This window comes from Zonotrichia albicollis, chromosome 30 (genome assembly GCF_047830755.1).
Source record: "Zonotrichia albicollis isolate bZonAlb1 chromosome 30, bZonAlb1.hap1, whole genome shotgun sequence".
NCBI lineage: Eukaryota > Metazoa > Chordata > Aves > Passeriformes > Passerellidae > Zonotrichia > Zonotrichia albicollis.
In genome coordinates this window covers 2,295,496-2,314,623 of record NC_133848.1, presented here as the reverse complement: position 1 = coordinate 2,314,623, position 19,128 = coordinate 2,295,496, and the positions used below count along the sequence as shown (strand labels likewise).

Below are 19,128 nucleotides of genomic sequence, written 5' to 3'. Positions count from 1 at the left end.
ACAAATCCCTGGAGGCCAAGTTGTTCTTGGACCCTCATTCCTGAATATGAGTCCACCCAACACTTGGGGCTTCAATCTCCATAGGTTCCCATCCTGGTAATTCCAGATCCGGGGACGCCCCTTGCCTTGGGGACATTGATTCCCCCAGGACCCCCATTCTCACAGGGCCCCCTTTAACCCTGGCACCCCCATCCTTGGCCACCATCCCACGATCATTGTTCATAGACCCTCATCCCCTCGTCTGAGTCTACCTAACACTTGGGACCCCATCCCTGGGCACTCCAATCCCCTGGACACCCACCCCTGGCTCCCTACATAGCCTCAGCCTCCAAATTCTGGCAACACCATGTCCCCACCATGTCCCACCATCACCCCCATGTCTCACAAGTTCCCCCCCGTGCCCCCATCCTGTTCCCGCCCTGTCCCCACCAAGGGCCACCTACACATGGGGACAGACGTGACCTCACTTCCTTCCCCTTCATCTGAAGATCCACCACCCAGGGGAGCGGTGGCCACAGCAGCCAGTGACAGCCAGTGCACATGGCTGGGGACACCAGGATGGGCGGGAATGTGGCGCTGCTCCTGTGGGGTGAGTGCCCCGGGCACGGGCCTGACACTCCAGGGATGAGCCGTGGTGAGGTAGATAGAGACTGGTGGGGAGGGGACAGAGGGGGGCTGCAGGGTCCCCTGAAGTCCCCCGTGCCAGGAGAGTCAATGCATGAGGTGACCAGGGTCGTGGGGAGGCTTTAGGGACAGGAGAGGGGGTTAAGGAGCATGGAGACAATAAAAGGGGGATGGAATTTGGGGAGGTATCATGGGACTGGTGAAGGTGTGGGGACATGAACAGGGTGCCAGGGGTCCAGGACAGGAATTAGGGGAAAAGAACCATGCAGATGGGCCCTGGGTACAGAGACCATGGAACTGGTGGGGGTGACCTCTGCTGGCATGGGATGGTCCTGGCATTCCCGTTCCCAGGGTGCCCATTGTGTCCCTGTGTCCTGCCTCAGCCTAAGGTGGCCCTGGAGCCCCAGTTCCTGAGAGGTCCGTGCCACTCTGGTGTCCCCACAGGAGAAATCTGGGGATGATGCCAAAACCCAAGCTCTGGGTTCTGCTGTACCGACAGTCACCCCCACTGAGCCCTGTCCCTTCTCCCTTCCAGCCCAGACCCTCAGCTTCGCTGGTGAGTCCTCGGGGGATGCCATGGCCCCACCCTGCTGTCCCCAGCCCCACGCTGCCCTTGGCAGGCTGGTGTCCCCTATCACCCACAGGTGCCCAGACCACCCAGCTCCTGGTGGAGCCCCCATGGAGGCCGGCGGCGCTGTGGGACCGGGTGACACTGACCTGCCAGGGCTCGGGGACTGCCGGTGCCACCACCTGGTACAAGGACGGGCAGCGTTGGTGGCAGGAGGGACCTGACCGCCTCACTGTCACTGAGAATGGCACCTACGAGTGTAACAGAACCGGCACTGGGCTCAGCCTCCCCATGAGAGTCTTAGATGGTAAGGGGGGTTGAGTGTCCCCAGCCTGGCACCTGCGGGGACCCCGAGGGCTCTGGGTGTGCTCTGCTCCTTGGGTCACCTCCTGTGTGACAAAAGCACATCCCCTGCATATGGGGACATCCCAAAGCATGCCAGTGTGGAGGGGCCCCTGTATTGGAATTGGGGACCCCTAGTGTGCTGGCTGCGACCCAATGTGGGGGTCGCTATTGGGTGGTGCCTTCAGGACCCTCCAAGCCCTCCTGATGTGACAGGACCTACTTGTTCCCCAGACTGGCTGGTGCTGCAAGTGCCAGCAAGGCCACTGCTGGAGGGGGACAGGGTGACACTGCGCTGCCGGGACCGGTGGAACAACCTGGTGACCTGGGTGTCCTTCTACCGTGAGGAGAAGCAGCTGGTGGAGCTCCGAAATGGGACAGAGCTGACCCTGTTCCCTCTGCAGCCGCACCACAGTGGGCGCTACCACTGCAGGGGCTGGCTGAAAGACAGGCAGTGGGTGGTGTCCGCACCGGTGACAGTGACAGTGCATGGTGAGAACCCCACAGCCCCTCCCCAAGGACTTGGGGTCACTGTCCCCACTGCCTCCAATCTCCTGCCCTGAGCTGCTCCTTGTGCAGGTGGTGGAGGGTCCTGCTGAGCCATCCTTCAGCTCCCCCTGACTCTCAGCTGCCTCAGCACCCCCAGCCCCCTGTGGCCCCGAGGCCCCCTCCTGCACGTGTTCTACAAGGACAGGCAGGTGGTAGGGGACCCGCAGGCGTCCCCACAGCTGCTGATGCCCGCCGTGGGGGTCTCCCACTCGGGGAATTACAGCTGCCAGGTGTGCTCCGAGGGTGGGGCTGTGCAGAAGAGCAGTGCTCAGCTTTGCATCACGGTGTGCAGTGAGTGCAGGGATGGGCACAGGGAGCCCCCACATCCTCCTAGGGTCCCCTGCCTGGGCACCTGCATGTCCCCCAGACACCTTTCTTGGGTCCTTCCACCACTCCCCTTGCCTGCACACATCCATGTCCCCACTATCCCCGATCACACTCATCCCCTCCTGTCCCTATCCCCCCACACTGGCTGCCAGCCCCTCCCTGTGGCCTCAGCCTTGTCTCTGTCCCCACAGTGCCTGTGGCCAATGCCACCATCACCCCATGTCCTCTGGCACATGAGGTGCGTGCTGGTGACAACGTGACCCTGCGCTGCTCAGTGCAGGTGGGCTCAGCCCCTGTCACCTTCACCTGGCTGCACAACGGGCAGGAGGTGGCTCAGAGTCCCCTCTTGGAGCTCAGGGACATCGATGTAGGACATTCAGGCACCTACCAGTGTGTGGCCACCAACCAGCTGGGACAGGACGGGCACCATGTGTTCCAGGCACCCAGCCCCGAGCTTGTCCTGGAGGTGACACCGTGGGGACAAAGGGTCATAGGTGGGGTCACATGGGATCACCAGGGAGTACAGGACACCTGGGGTGATGGGTGATCCTGATGTGTCCCCCTCTGTTTCTTGCAGTGGCCGCAGGGGTCGGTGGGGCCCTTTTGTTCCTGCTCGTGCTCGTGGGTGCCATTGTGGCCTGGCATTGGTGGCACCGTGTGGGTGGGTGACAATGGGGGGATGGGGGTCCCAGGGAGCTGTAGAGGCTCCCAGATTTGGGGAGCAATAGGGCAGCACCCACAGCCCCAGAATTGTGACCTTTCCCAGGGGTCCTGTAGGGTTTGGGGAGGTGCTGGAGTGTCCTGCAGGGATGCTGGGGTTTCTTTCATGGGCCCTGGGGGCTTTTGGAGGGTCTCTGTTCCTGCTGGCCTTTGGGTTCTTGAGGCTAAGTCGTCCTGGGACACTGGAGAGGTTCATGAATTCTGAGGGGCTTCAGGGATGCTTGAGGATCCTGAGAGAAAATGAGGGTCGCAGGGGGGTACAGGGTTCCTTAGAGGGATCTGGGCCCTGGGACCTCACAGTCACCCCTCCCCTCTTTTTTGCAGCTGCCAGGAAGCAACAAGAAAGGTTAGTGGGGCTCTCCAGCCATGAGTCCCCTATTACCCCACCCCACAACTCTCCAGCCTCTTCCACTCATTGTCTTTATCCCCACAGGGCTCCCCCAGATCCAACAGCACCCCCCAAGGCGGGGAGGGTTCCATACACCCACGTTGTGAGCAGCAAACAGGCACGGTGTGAGTACAGTGATGGGGGGGACAGTGACACGTCACCCCCTTGTGTCAACTCCCACCTTGGTCCCTACAACTGGTGTCTTTTGCAGGGTCCCCCAATGTCACTGTCCCCCAGGATCCCCAGGAAACCTACGTGGAGCTGTGGGGATCCCAGGGACAACCATGGGAACCCGGTGACATCTACGGGAATGTGCTGTGACACTGGGGGGAACTGGGGGGCACTGGGGGACCCACCCATGGGCACCCACTTGTGTGTGTGCTGCCACTAAAAACTGTCCCTCCCCCTACCCGTGGAGGCACAAAGACCCCAAAAGGCTGAGAGAAGAACAATTTCCTGAAACAGCAACGAGAAAGAATAAAACCAACAGCAACAGAAACAAGGTTCACAGTCCCAAGGGTAGGAAGGAGGAATCCTAGGAAGGTGGAAGAAACCTGCTGGGGAGAGTTTTGAGGCTTTGTTTGTCAAGGACAGGGCCCTGGACCTTCCTTGCTCTGATGGCCAAAGTGGCCTTCAAGAGTCTCTGGATTCTCGTGTCCCTGTCCCAAACCCCTCCTCTGCAATGTTCCCCACACAAGGATGTCACAAAGGCCCTGTGGGGGGTCCAGAGCTTCCCCTTTTCCAGGGCAGTCAGGATTAGGCTATGGCACAGGGTGGGGGTGTCAGCAACAAGAAAAGTTTTATGTCTGAAGACATTTTGGAACACCTGTGTATGGCAGGGGTGGGCCAGGCCTTGCTTTTGCTGAGACAGGACCCTGTCTGTCCATCAGTCTGTCAGCCATTGTACACTGGGGGCAGTGTGATGCTCTGCTAAAGCCAACTCCTGAGTGGCTGGGTAACCAGAAATGCCAGCTGGGGAGAGCGCTTTTGGTGACCCAACTGGCTTATGAGGCAGAGCATGAGGTGGCCAAGTCCCTGACCATGTGTCCTCTGGGAGTGTCTGTCCTATCCACGCTGAAACCCAGGAGTTGTTAAGCATCTTGGTATGCGGGAGAAATATCTGCCAAGGAAAGTGGAAACCTTTCTAGAATAAGAAGACCAAACTCTAAAAGCATTTTTATTTCAAAAATGATGGGGCATCCATGCAAAAGGGTAGGAAAAGAAATAAACATTCTTTATGAGGAAATTTATAAAAAAGAACAGAACAAACAATACAAAACCAGAACATTTCCTTCTTCTCAGTGCTCTTTGTTCATCTTTGGTGCAGTTCTAACCGCGGCCAGCAGGGGGCGCTGCAGGGAGCACTCCCGGCCAGCAGGGGGCGCCCCGGTCCAGCTCCATCGCCTCAGGGGCCATGGCGACCTCGGACAGGAGGGAGGAGGGGAAATCGCTCCTTTTGCAAACTCACGGGCACCAATCAGTCCCGGCACCACCACCGGCAGCGGGCAGAAGGCGCCAAGGCAGCAGGTTGGATCCCAGTGCCCCCTGGACGCGTAGCAGTGTCCCGGGGCCAGGCACATGCCCTGCACAACACCCATGACCACTCTCCATGATCCCAAATGGAAGGAAGGCAGAACCTGACTCCAGGCAGGTTGCAGGTCCACAGCAGCACCTCTGGTGGCTTCATGCCAGAATTCCTGCAAGTTCGCAGCCTTTCACTCCCTTTTCCTCTTTCAGCCTGGGCACAGCAACTCTGGGAATGTTGCATTCCTCTGGGATGTTGAGGAGCTCAGGGGACTGCAGAACATTTTTGGAGTCCCTGCTCTTCCTGGCCACTCCTGGTCCCAACACAAAAGCCACAGGGGGATGAGAAGGAGGAAGAAGAGAGCAGAGCCAGAGCCCCGAGGGCTCTGCAGCAGTAGCTGGAGCACAGGGACAGCCTGGGATGGGAACAGTGCCTTGGGACGGCAAAATGGGGCACAACTGGAGCTGATTAGGCCAATGCTCCTGTTCTGCTCTGGGTGCTGCAGACCCTTAAGGAGGCGTTGTAATTAGGGCTAGGGTTCCTAAAGTTCAGCCATGTAATAGACGAATCGACCGAATTTAAGAATTGTACCATAATCTTTATTATGCAAGCAAGAATAAGCAAGATTCAGCGCTGGGCAGCCCGGAGACTTCGCTCCCTTAGGCCCACACCTCCCCCCTTTTGAGTTTGCTTTTTATTGTCCTTTTTTCAGATTCTTGGATGACATGGTCTGTTTTCTGCGCGTGCTCCTCCTGTTGCTAGGGGTCTTTTTTCTGCCTTCTGGTGGTCATGGGATAAAGGCCCCAAGTCTTCCTCTTTGGCCACTTTCCTTATAAGGCATGCCTATAAGTCTAAGTTTTTTTAAGCTCAACATTCTTGCAAGGTTAATAATTGTTACCATATGTGTTTCAGAAAGTCTCCTACATCTATAGGGTAGAATTTTTGCAGAGCAAGCAATTCTACAAGGTTAGTAATTATTTCCAGATGTGGCTGTATCCAGTTATCAAGGGGGGGGGTTGTAACTTAAACACTTCTTATAAGTTTCCCATACAGCCCTATAGATATTCTACAAAAGCTATTTTAGCTATTGTTTTTTTTTAATTTAAACCATCATCTAGCTATTAATGAACAAATATATTGTTACTTATTACAAGCCGTGCTCCTAAAGCATCCCTGTTCACAAACACAAGCCTCCGCAGCCTCTCCTGGGGATTTTGGGCTACACAAGGCAGCACTGGATACAATTAAGGGATCAGATGCTGCCAGCTCTGTCCACAAGGAGCTTTGTAGGCTGCCCAGAAGGTTTTTCCTGGTGCTGGGGATAAGTCAGTGCCTGTGCCATATGGCCGCTGCTTCCCGCTGATCGGCCAGGAATGCTGAGCTGGAGCAGCAGCTGAGGCAGGAGCGACTGGAGCAGGGGGTCCACGGCAGCAGCACTTGGACATTCAGGTGGAGCCCGAGGCACAGGGAATTCCACAGGGTGCTCAGGTGAGGCTCACAGAGGCCCATGTTGGGACACCACTTGCCATTCCTGCTCCCCCGACATTTTGGGACAGAGCAGTGACACCCATCGGCTCCCAAACCCCTCAGGGCTCGAGCACAGCCTCACGGAGGTCCCGGGGATGATTTGGGTGCTCCCGGGCTCATTCCCAACAAAGGGCAGCACTCTGGGAGCGGTCGGCACATCCCGAAGGAGCAGCCCGGGGCTGCTGGAGCCCGAGTGCTGCAGGCAAGGACGGCGTGAGGGAGCCGGGCCCCGCTCAGCCGGCGCTGCCCCAGGAACGTCTCATCCTGCAGGAGCTCGGCAGCCTCTGCCGGTGCCGGCCCCGGGGCTGTCGGGGGGCACAGCCGGAGGGGCCGGGGGGCAGCGGGTGGGAGAGGCCAGGATGGAGGGATCGGGATCCCACTGGGGAGCCCCGAGCATGGAGGGAGCGAAACAATGGAGGGGAGACCCCGGGACAGGGGGGAGCAGAGACCCTGCGGTGGGGTCTGTGGAAAGGAGGGACCGCAATGGTGGTCCCGGAGCACCGGGAAGGGGCCCAGCTGCCATGGCGGTGAGAGTGCCGGGACAGTCACGGGGTGTCCGAACCGACTGTGGCAGCGTGTCCGAAGCCACTGTCGCGATGTGTTGGGATCAAGCATTGCCAGGGTAAGGCCCCCACAGCTCCGGGAAGTGGAGGGATACCCTGGAAGGGGCGCAGCAGGTGTGGGGCAGAGCCCTGTCTATTCCCTGTGCCCTGTGCAGGTGAGGAGGGCAGGGATGGAGCAGCTTTGGGGACACCTGGAATCGAGACAGGGTCCCTGCCCACAGCCCCACCACGGCTGCGAGATAAACCCCCTGCTCCACATTTCCATCCTCTTCTCTCTTGTCTCACAACTCAACCAGCACCCAAAAATACTTTCTGGGATGTTCTAAAGGGCTGCAGGTTTGAGACAGGAAGGAGGAGGAGGGTCCTGGTCAGATTGCTGAGCAGGTCGTTGTTGTCTTTGCAGGATTTTCAGGTCTCTCCCAGTCCCTTGCCTAGAAGGACAAAAGTGACCAGTTGCTGCATTTCCGGACTCGTTCCCACACAGCTGCCCTTGTAGGGGCAGTTTCCAGCCAGCCCTGCTCTGGAAACCATCAAAGGCCCTCACAGAGCCACTGCTTGGGCTCTCTTTGAGGTTTGTGCTTCTTGCAGAGCTGAGCAAACCACAGGCAGGCCTTTTTCCCCCACAGAATTCTCACCTCTGCAGCAGCTCTAAGGCTGTCAGAATCAAAGCCAAGGGGGCAGGGGGGATCCTCAGGTGCTGGCTGCCACCTGGGGCTGGCCAGAGCAGGGCTGGGCAATGGCCATCCCTGTGCAGTGGGGCTGGGCCATGGCTGGGCCCCACCCTTGGATGGCCACTGGCTTCAACGAGCAGGAGTTTGGGAGCTCCTTCCTGCCCGGGGCTCCATTCCCCAGCTGCTCTTGCTGGTTCAGATCCTGCAGGGGACGAGCAAGAATGGAGAAGTCTGGGAACACCAGGAGCTGCCATCCCCCAGGACAGGAGCCCCTTGTCCAGAACGTGTCCCCCCTGGGACAGGATCCCCCCAGGACAGGAGCCCCCTGTATTTGCCCCCCCCCACCAGGGCTGAACCCTCCTCCCATGAGACACTCAGCACAAACAGCCTCTTCCTTCTGCTGCAGGAGAGAGAAAGTGAAAGTGTAGGCAGAGGGAAAGCTGAACTCCTCCATCCCCCACAGCCTCCCCAGCTCTCCCTGCAGACCCCTCACCCCTGCTTCCCCCACCCTGGGCTTCCCCCAACACGTTCCCTGCTCAGAAGCTCCCCAGGATCATCAAGGCATGAACTGGGAGGTTGTGAAGTTGAGGGATAAAAGGAAGGAAATGGAAATGAAGAACAAGATATGCCCCTGGAGGTTGTGGTGGCACAGACCCAGAGCACCTCTGAATCCCCTCTTGTTGCCCACCCCCAAATCACGGGCAACCCAGCAGGCAGCTCTAGCCCCTGAGTCTTCCCAAAATCTGAGGCACCCAGGGAAGGAGCTGTGACTCACATGCACATCCCGTCACTGTCCATCCCTGGCAAACTCATTCCCCTGGGAAGCTGACCATGGGACCACCATTCCTTCTGTCTCCCCTTCCCTGGGACCCCCATCCCAGGGCTGCCATTGCCCAGGAACTCCATGGTCCAGGACCCCATTCCCAAGGAACCCTCTCCCATTCATTCCATGCCCTGAAATCCCCATTTCCCCGGGAGCTTGATTCTCCCAGTTCCCCCCATTCCCCCTGCATCCATCCCAGGCACAAAAACCCATTGATGAGGGATTTATTACTAATAAATTTATTACAATTAAAAAATTTGCTTATATACCCTTTTAAAGATTAAAATATACTTTACCTTTCTCCTAGTCTCATCTCAAAACAAAAAAGAAATAAATACATTCTGATAAATCCACTAATAATTAACCAACACTAACCCCCCCACACTAATTATTACATTAACTGAAATATCTCAAATTAGCAAACCGAAACCATGACACCAAATCCCTGTATCCCAGGCTCGCCTGGGACTCCCATCCCTGAGTCCCCCCAGGACTGGGGACCCCCATTCCCATGGCACCCCCATCCCCTGTGACTCCTCCTCCTCACGACCCCAATTCCCCATGGACCCCATTCCCTGGACCCCCATTCCCTGGACTCCCAATTTCCCTGGACACCCATCCCTGGCTCCCCAAACCCCCTGAGCCCCCCTGCTCCTGGGAAGCCCATGTCCCACCGACCCAGAGACAGCCTTGTCCCCAGCATGTCCCCACCCTGCCCCCAGCCTGTCCATAGCTTGTGGCCACCTTGTCCCCACTAGGTGCCACCTACACATGGGGACGAGATGTGACCTCGCTTCCTTCCCCTTCATCCAAAGACCCACCAGCCAGGGGAGCGGTGGCCACAGCAGTGAGTGACAGCCAGTGCACATGGCTGGGGACACCTGGATGGCCGGGAAGGTGGAACTGCTCCTTTGGGGTGAGTGCCCTGGGCACGGGCCGCACTGGTAGCACCCCGGGGATGGGCGCTGGTGAGGCAGAGAGTGATTAGGAGGGAGCAGAGGGGAGCTGCAGGGTTCCCTGAGGTTTCCAATGCCAGCAGAGCCAGAGCATGCATGAAGTGACCGGGGTCATGGGGTGGCCGTGGGGACAGGAGAGGGTGAACAGGGCTGGAGGGATAGGAATGTTGGGAGAGGCATCCTGGAACTGGGGCAGCTGTGGGGACAGGGACACAGGGATGCAGAGATGCAGGAACAGGGAGAAGAAGACAAGTACAGTGGATGGGCCATGGAGACAGAGGCTATGGGGCTGGCGGGAGAGACCTGTGCTAGCACAGTGTCCCCATTGAGACATCTGCGCCACACCAATTTCCCCAGGGGAACAGTTCAGGGGCAGCCCCTATGAACCATTCCCCTGTGCACAACTGTCCCCATGGTGCCACACTCACTGAGCCCTGTCTCTTCTCCCTTCCAGCCCAGACCCTTGGGCTCCCTGGTGATTCCTTGGGGGATGCCATGGTCCCACCTAGCTGTCCCCAGCCCCATGCTGGACCTGGCAGGCTGGTGTCCCCTGTCACCCACAGGTGCCCAGATCACCCAGCTCCTCGTGGAGCCCCTTTGGAGGCCAGCAGTGCCATGGGACCAGGTGACATTGACCTGCCAGGGCTCCGGGAATACTGGTGTCACCACCTGGTACCAGGATGGGCAGCGCTGGGGCCAGGAGAAACACAACCACCTCACTGTCACTGAGGAAAGCAACTACACGTGTGAGAGACCCGGCACTGGGCTCAGACCTCCTGTAAGAGTGTTAGATGGTGAGGGGGGTTTGGGTGTCCCCATCCTGGCATCAGCATTGACCCCGGGGCTCTGGGGGGGCTCTGCTCCATTGGTCACCTCCTGTGTGACCAGAGCCTGTCCCCTGCTCTGGGGACATCCCAGAGCATCCCAGTGATGGCAGACCCTGTTTGTTGATTTGGGGATCCCTGGTGTGCTGCATGTGAGCCAATATGGGGGTCGTGGTGGCATTGGCACCCGCCAGGTGTAACAGGACCCCCGTGTCCCGCAGCCCCATTGGTACTGCAGGTGTCAGCGAGAGCACTGCCGGAGGGGGACACGGTGACACTGCGCTGCCGGCGCTGGAGGGACAACGCGCTCAGCTCAGTGTCCTTCTACCACGAGGAGAAGAAACTTCAGGAGCTCCGCGATGGGACCGCGCTGTCCCTGTCCCCTCTGCAGCTGCAACACAGCGGCCGCTACAGCTGCAGGGGCTGGGTGAAATCCAGGGTTTAATGGGGATGGGACAAGTCAGAATCAGTGACAGTGACAGTGCACGTTGAGCACTCCACAACTGCCGCTCCAACCCCCCCACAGCTGCCACTCTAACCCCCACCACAGCCCCTTCATATTTACTCAGGCACACAAATCTTCCTCCGCTCTCGTTTCCAGAGCTTTTCACGGTGCCGGTGCTGGAAGTTCACTCTGAGCCCACCAATGGGTTCCCCTTGACTCTCAGCTGCCTCAGCACCCCCAGCCCCCTGCGGCCCCGAGCCCCCTCCTGCACGTGTTCTACCGGGACAGGTGGATGCTGGGGGGCCCACAGGGGTCCCCGCAGCTGCTGGTGCCCGCCATGGGGGTCTCCCACTCGGGGAATTACAGCTTCGAGGTGCGCTCCAAGGGGGGGGGCATGCGGAAGAGCAGCACCCGGCTCGGCATCACGGTGTGCTGTGAGTGCGGGGATGGGCATGGGGACCCTCCACGCCCTGCTTGGGTGCCCTGCCTGGGTACCTCTAGTACTGCCCCGTTCCCCCCATCCCTCACTGGGTCCATTCACCCATCTCTGAGTGAACCCCACCCCTCTCTGCTGTCTCCCCGCAGTCCCCAAGTCCCACCATCCCCTCTCTGGGTCTCCATACCCACACTGGGGTCGTCCTATCTCCCGCTCCATGTGTCCCCTCATTAAATCCCCCATCCTTCCTTGGGGTACCTATCCAACCCCCCCCCCCCCCGCAGCTCTCCACCTCCTCTCCTCTCCTCTCCCTCACTGGTCTCTCCCTGCCCCTCCCTGACCTCCCCCCAACTCCCTCAATGTCCCCTGGTGTCACCCCCTCCCGCAGGGGTTCTGCCCTTGTGGGTGTCTCTGTCAGCGCAGCCTTGTGCTGAGCTGCACAGTGGCCACAGGGAGAGGTCACCTGTCCATTTCCTGGTACCCGGGAGGGCTCAGGGGCACCGCTTGGAACTGGCCCTGCCTGGAGCTGCACCACACTGGGGACAATGGCAGGACTCCAATGACATCTACGAGAACATGCTGTGACACTGGAGATCCCTGCCTGAGGGCACCTCCCACTGTGTGTCCTCCCCCCAGCTCCCATGGATGCCCACCCTGCAATGGGGGGGGGGGCATGAGTGTGGGGTCCCATGTGGGGCTGCCCAGAGCTCCCTGATCCAGTGCTCCCAGTGCTCCCAGTATGCCCAGGAGCTCCCCATTCCCTCCCCCAGTACCAGGGGGCACAGCATCACTGTCCCTCGTATGGGACCCAAAACGCAGCTTTTTCGTTAAACCAGGAGAAATGGTTTTTGTTTGTTCAGCTCTGCCCTGTTTGGCTCAGGAAGGAGGGACCCGGTCATGTTGTTGCGCAGATCTTTGTGGGATTTTTGGGGCTCTGTCTTGGTTTGAAAGACAGGTGTCTGTTAAGGAAGGAAGGAGCTTCTCTGGAAATGGAAAATATAAACCCCTTCCCTCTGAATTATTAAAATTTTGAAATTAAGGGGCTCCCAGGTAAAGATATGGGAGTAGGAATAACAGTAGGAAAATGTAAAAATAAAAATAAAAATTGCTCTAGATGAATAATGAGATGATTTGCCCTAACAATTAAGGAATGAATACTGTGTGAATATTAAGAGAAGCTTTATTGATGTATAGGTATGTTATTGTAGTTTATTGTTTAGATGCCCTCTGGTCTCCTCACAGTCCCCTTTCCCCATCCTCTGTATTGTCACCACTGGGCAGCCTGGGTTATTTAGGACAGGTAAAAGGAAGGCGTGTACATGTGCCCCTCCTACAGGGCAGATGAGAATGAAAAAGCTTATTGCTACTGGAGGGCCCAGCATGACAACACCTGACCCACCAATCAAGTTGCGGGAAAGCAATCTCCACCAATAAACGGCAAAGAAGAGTTGACTGACAGACTTTGGGAGGGGCCAGGGTTGGCTGATGCAACCCCCAGAGGTATAAAAGGTGAAGCACCTGTCTCAAAGATGAGCTGCGTGGTAAGCAGCCATGAGGGAGGCTCCCAGGCCTGTTCTTCCATATTGTTATGTTTGCCTAATTATCCCATCATCAAAAAACCAAACAATATTAGAGGTAGCAGCAATTTTAATTGAAAAGTTTGGAAAATATATAAAATTGGATACACTTGAAATATTAAGAATATAATTGGGCTAAAAATAAGAGATAATTTGATTCCAAAAATAGCATATAAGCAAAAGATAACCGTGAGGTATGGAATGCAGGGCTCTTGGACCCTTGCCATCTCACCTAGGAGCTTGCCAAGTGAAGATTCCCCCCTTATATGCCATGTGTCAATGTCATCTCCTCCCATTTTCGATTCATCACACTTCTACCTCCGCCCTCATCACCACCTTTACTGTGCATACACCACCACTTGTTTTGGTGGTCACACAAGTCTTTGGGGGTCGTCACTGATGAAGGCCTCTATTCTTCATCTATGTCCTTTAATTCACCTTTGGGTTACACATGCGCATCAAGGCAGTACAATGAAAGCCAAAACTAACATAATACTTCATTTAAGCATCGAAGTAATAAATCTCTTACAGCTGGCATTTTCCTGGGACCCAACCAGATTGTTCCTTCTTTTTGTTAATTTTTAGTAACTGTTATCTCTTGCTTTTTCCTCCTGTCCTTCAACATCTGCAGGGAGGGGGGTGCAAGCCCACCTATCTCTTTCTTTTTTGGCATTACAACTTTTAAATGTTTTATTATTTGCAATTATTAATTGCTGTATCAATATTGACTGCGGTTTCAATTTTACAGCACGAATCACGCCTATTTACCACACTTGGAATCCTTTTCTTTTCATTGCTTTTTAAGACTATAAAAAAAATATTGTTGCTGGGTGATTCAGAGTCAGCCCGTGTGTTTTAGGTGGAGCACATAGGGGATAAAGAGAAGGAAAAGAGAAGTACTAATACATCCTAATAAGTTGGGAAATTTAGATAGCATGAAGAATGAATAACAAAAGAAGTAAAGATGGTATTAAAAAGAGTCCACTAAAATGTAATTTAGCAGATGAGAAAGATTTGGCAGGAATCCCAGAGGGCAATTATCTAAGGAGAGGTAATCGGATGAAATACTTTTACCCAATAGTAGGCTTGGTATCAATTAGAAAGTGGTGAAAAGTGACCCCCAATGGAACTTTATGATCCATTGTTACGCTTGATGTTATTTTTAACACAAGACGAAAAATGAGATCCTGTGATATATGCAGACATCTTTTTCAACCTGAAGAATAAACCTGAGTGTCAGAAAGAATGTGGCTTTGATTTGGCCCCACAGGACCTTTAGTCCTATCTTTGGAAAGAGATAAGAGGCAGAAAAGAAAGAGATGTCGTTCAGCATTCAGCATAAGTCAGAGATGTTTGAAATTGGCTCAAATGCACCAGGAAGATTGTGTTCTAGGTGTCCAAGACTTACAGCCGAGTTAGCCCAGGCCAGCTCAGGTACACTCCCCCTCAGGCAACCACTCTGCCCCCTGAATGAAAGCCAAATGGCAGTGAGGATGAGATGAATAATCCAGGTGGGGGGACAATTTCAGAGACCCCAGTGACAAGCAACCCAAGGAATAAAACCAAGAAAGCTTTGCCTTTAGTCACCCCCTTAAGGCAAGTCTTGAGTCCCCCAGGAGAAGCCATGTGGGTGAACATCTGCTTTTCTACTAGTGACATCAACAGTTGGTGGGAAAAAGTTAAAATGGATAGAGAAAACCCTAGCAAAGTAGCAAAAAGATTGGAGTTCATAGTCAAGAGTCAAGAGCCAGACTGAGGTGATACTGATTTCATGTTGACAGAGCTAACCAAACCAGCAAAAGAGTTGGTGATCAAGGTGGCCAGATCACGTGTGCAGTGACAAATTGCTAGTGGAGCCTTACAAGGAACAGTGGACCAGCTGTGTCCCATGGTAAGCCCTTTGTGGGACGCAAACGATGCAGGCAGCTGTGCAATGTTAACCAGATACCAGGACATAGTCACATAGGAATTAAAAAATGCCATTCCAAAAGCAATAACTTGGGCAGTAACAGATAATGTTACACAGGGACAGGACGAGTCAGCCACTGACTTTGTGGACAGGCTCTGAGCAGCTGCGTGTAAAGGTACAGCCCTGGATCCCTGGTGAGATATGGGAAAGCAGCAGTGGGGTTCCCTGATTTCCAGCCCAGATGTCCGGCAGAAACATCAGAAGCTGAAAGAGCCTCTAAAGAGAGACTTAAGAGCATGAATGAGAAAAGCATAGAAAGCATATGATAATCAAGAGAGGGAAAAAAGGAAAAGAGCTCCCTGCAGCCATGGTGGCAGCTCTGGATTGGCACCAGGGAGAGGACGGACGGAGGTGTAGATGAAGCAGAGGCAGGGGCGAAAATAGCAGAGGCAGAGGAGGTTCAAAGCAGCCACAAACAAAGCTGGGGCCAAATCAATGTGCATCTTGTAAGAAATCAGGACACTGGAAATAGGGCCAGTGCCCAGAGTTAGCAGACAAAGTACACAAAACTCTTGCAGCCACTCTAGATGATAAGAAATGACCGAGACTGGCAATTCTTACCCTAGCAGGCCACTGTTTAAAATACAGCTAAAGAATGATGAAGAAGTTGAAATGTTAAGAAATAGTGGAGACACATTTTCACTCTTGAATCAAGCACTGATACCCAAAAGTGAAAACTGTCTTCAAGCAATAGGAGCAACTATAGGGCAGCCAGAAAATGCATTCTTCCTGAAACCACTTTGATGTAAAATCAAGAAGAAAATGGGAAAACATCAGTTTCTATCTTTACCAAACTCACCCAAATCTGTCCTATGCAGGGATTTGCTTGAAAATTTAGAAGCAACAGTTCCGTTTAGAAAAAGAAAACTTCAATGGAAGGTACCTGAAGACAAACGAGTGGTTTTAGCAGTAGCACTGACAATTGACACCGGACCAACAAACAAGAAGAACTAGTTAGAGCAAGTATTGAATCAGGTGTAGCCAAGAGGATGGGATATTGATAGCCCAGGAAAATCAAAACGAGCAGACCCTATTGAAATTGAGCTAGAGACAAGAGTTGGGCCAGTAGTCAGAAAGCAATACCCTTGAAGATTAGAAGCAATGAAAGGAATAGAACCATTAATCAATAAATTCCTGACATCAGGACTGTTGGAAGAATGGAAGTCAAAATTGAATACTCCTAGATTAGCAATAAAGAAACCTAATGGAACCTTAGAGATTACTGCCAGATTTCCAGGCAATTAATGGTTTATACCTTACTAGCTTACTAGCTAAACTTGGAGATGATTTTATGTGGTGCGGGGAATGTCCACGGGCAGGTGCTGTTGAGAGCCGCTCCCTCTTGGTCTGAGAGACCAGCTCCCCCAGCCCACCTTGCTCGCAGGCCCGGAGGTTGTAACGTGCGCTCGACCGGCAGCCGAAGGAGGGCTCTTGACACCGTGTCTGATGCAACAGGGTTTATTGAAGGTAGGTCAGAGGGTGCAGGTTGGGTGAGGGTGAGAAGAGGGACAGGAAGAGGCAGGAGCACAAGCACTGTAACATGACACATAAGGCACCTGCAAGCTGCTGGGGAGGCCTCAAGTCTGCTCAGTGAGCCACGTGTGCCCTCAGCATTGGGACAGCCACCTTTCCCTCAGTGAGCCTCACATGCCAGGGTCAGCAAATCAAGAGGCACCAGGCATGCTGTAGGTGACTCAGAGTGAGTGCAGTGGGCCATGGTGGCCAGGGGCCAGCAGCAGGCAGAAAGCCAACGGGGCTGGGGAAAAGGCTCTGCTCTGCTTACAGCGTAGGCTGAGGGCTAGGAGAGCTCCATTTCCCCCTTGAGATGTTGGAGACGGGGCCTTTCACCCTCCTGATAGGGCTGCCCCTGGCTGCAGGCAGCCAAAGGAATACGACGACACAAGGCCGAGAGCAGCAAAGCAAAGAGCCAGCTGTGCACAGCACAGGGAGGTGGCCCAGTGCAAAGCCAGCGTGGCACCCTGAAGGTGCCCGCTGCATTCTCATGTGTCCCTGGCCTGGGAAGGACAGGAATGTCCGTGGTCCAGGAGGGCCTTTCTATGGCCCCTGTGGGCTCAAACCTGGTGCACTTCTGGCTCCATGGGGCCTAAAGCCACAGAGCTCGGCCTCCCCCACAGCAAGAGGAACAAGACTTGGCTATCTGGCAATGGAGCTCAATGCCTAAGGCTGAGGGGCGGGGGGCTCCAGTCTGGAGCACTGGGAGGGCACCCCTCCAGCTCCACAACAGCTGGCCTCACAGCCCTGAAAGGCCAGGACCAGGGTTCCACGCCTGATTCCAGTGCGTTCCTCCAACCAGCCACCAACCTGGAAGCACCAGGGCAGCCGGCTGTCGGGATCAAGGCAGCTGCCAGGGGGCTGCTTATGGCCTCTGCCAGCCAATTGCTCAGGGCTTAGCAGTGCCTCAGCCCCTCAGGGTCTCCCCCAGCCTGGCCAAGCTTGCCGGCAGCAGCGCCGCAGCCCCACAGCAGCTCCAGAGGAGCTCCATCCAGAGTCACCAGGGAGTCCTCAGCACTGCAGCCAGCAGCAGACGGGCAGGAGGACACGGATGGCCCTTCCTGTCTGGCACAGGGCTTGTGGCCATCTCCAGGCACCGCTCTGGCAGGGTTCCCCTAATACTCCTAGGACCCGAAAATGATCCCCAACATCTCTGTACAGCCCTATGGAAGCTCTCCAAGCCCTCCGGGACGTCCCAGTGTCATCCCAATTTTCCTCAAAACCCACTCTGGATTGCCCTGGAGCAGAACCAAGACCCTCTATATTCTCCTAGAAAGCCCAGCCGAGGTCACTGTGGGCTCAGTTTCCCCTAGCTCAGGGCACCTGGGTGCTGCCAGTGTCTTTCCCCACTCTGAGGGCTTTTCCTCACTCCAGGACCCCCATCCTCTCCATTGTCACTCACTCCGTGGTGCCACCATTGACAGCCCCTGATGACAGCCATGAGCAGGAGCAGGAACAGGAGGGTCCTGCTGACATTCACAGCCACTGCTGGGAACAGAGGGGACACACCCTGGACCCTGGGAGTCCTGAACATCTCAGCGACCCTGCGTGATGCCACCTGTGACCCAGTGTGAGCCAGGTGTCACCTCCAGGACCACCTCAGGGCTGAGTGCCTTGAACACACAGTGCCCATGCTGTCCCAGTTGGTTCGTGGCCACGCATTTGTAGGTGCCTGAATGTCTCACATCGATGTCCTCAAGCTCCAGGAGGGGACCCTGAGCCACCTCGTGCCCCTTGTGCAGCCAGGTGACAGTGCTGAGCCCACCTGCTCTGAGCAGCGCAGGGTCACGGCATCACCTGCATGCACCTGGTGTGACAGGGGACCAGGGGTGATGGTGGCATTTGCCATGGGCACTGCGGGAGAGAGACAGGGCTGAGGGCACTGGGCCAGGTGGGATAGGGGTGCTGTGGGTGGAGTCACCCCCAGCCTGAGGGTCCTGCTCACCCAGGACGGTGACATTCAGGAGGACACTCAGCCACGCTGTCCTGGCATCGCTACTGGCTGCTGTAATTTTCCCCAACATGGCACAGCTACAGGTGGGGGCCGGTGCCTGGCAGTGCCCCTGAGCCCTCCCGGTGCCAGGAGGACAGAGGACCTGTCCTTGCAGCCACCGCACAGCTCAGCACCAGGCGGTCCTCGAGTGCCACCTGTGCCCCTGGGGGACTGTGCCCACTGGGGGATCCCCGAGTGTGGGACCTTTGCAGGAGGGGGGGACACCAGGGGACAGTGAGGGACCTGGGGGGGGGTGTCAAGGAGGGGCAGGGGAACCCCAGTGAGGGCGAGGGGGCGCAGGGATGAGCGTTTGGAAAGGAACCTGGAGGAAGGATGGGGGTTCAGGGAGAGGACACTTGGAGAAGATGAGGGGGGACCTCAGGAAGGGGTTGGTTTGGGGCACTGTGGGGGTGCCGCTGTAGAGCGCGACACTGCAGAAAACACCACAACTCCATCAGAAGGGTGTAAAAGAGAGATTTATTATAGTTTTTTTATAGTTTTTCAAGATATTTACATTTATTTAAAAGACACATTCAATGCCCATTGGTCGTAAGAGAGAAACAAAGTTCTCAGTAGGTGTACAAGGAGCCATGTCATTCTGTGACCCAGCTAGAGTCCATATCTTTTAACTCTCTCTCCTTCATCATGTCTCTCTGGTGGCAGCCTCGGTGTCTTCCTTGGGAGAGATACGGGGCTTTCCTTATCTTTAGGAAGCCTTTACTGACGCACAAGAACAGCACAAAATGCCTTTCCTACAACTCCCCCTTTTTGTATTTGACCCAGAAACTC

General features: G+C 55.5%; 1 protein-coding gene across 1 annotated transcript; it reads left to right on the top strand.

Annotated features, from left to right (window-relative positions):
- Positions 1 to 489: 489 nt before the first annotated feature.
- On the top strand, positions 490 to 6,878 carry LOC141725595 (high affinity immunoglobulin gamma Fc receptor I-like). Its single transcript, XM_074529533.1, has 8 exons — positions 490 to 589; positions 1,069 to 1,499; positions 1,769 to 2,026; positions 2,602 to 2,904; positions 2,988 to 3,071; positions 3,455 to 3,476; positions 3,564 to 3,643; positions 3,730 to 6,878. The coding sequence occupies exons 2-8, from the start codon at positions 1,082 to 1,084 to the stop codon at positions 3,837 to 3,839; spliced, it is 1,275 nt and encodes a 424-aa protein (XP_074385634.1). The 5' UTR covers positions 490 to 589; positions 1,069 to 1,081; the 3' UTR covers positions 3,840 to 6,878.
- Positions 6,879 to 19,128: the final 12,250 nt, after the last annotated feature.

Excerpts from the sequence above, each read along its gene's own strand:
- LOC141725595 (XM_074529533.1), top strand. The coding sequence starts at position 1,082 with ATGATGCCAAAACCCAAGCTCTGGGTTCTGCTGTACCGACAGTCACCC. Across the intron at positions 1,500-1,768 it reads CCCCATGAGAGTCTTAGATG|ACTGGCTGGTGCTGCAAGTG; the intron begins GTAAGGGGGGTT and ends CTTGTTCCCCAG. Across the intron at positions 3,477-3,563 it reads GCCAGGAAGCAACAAGAAAG|GGCTCCCCCAGATCCAACAG; the intron begins GTTAGTGGGGCT and ends TTATCCCCACAG.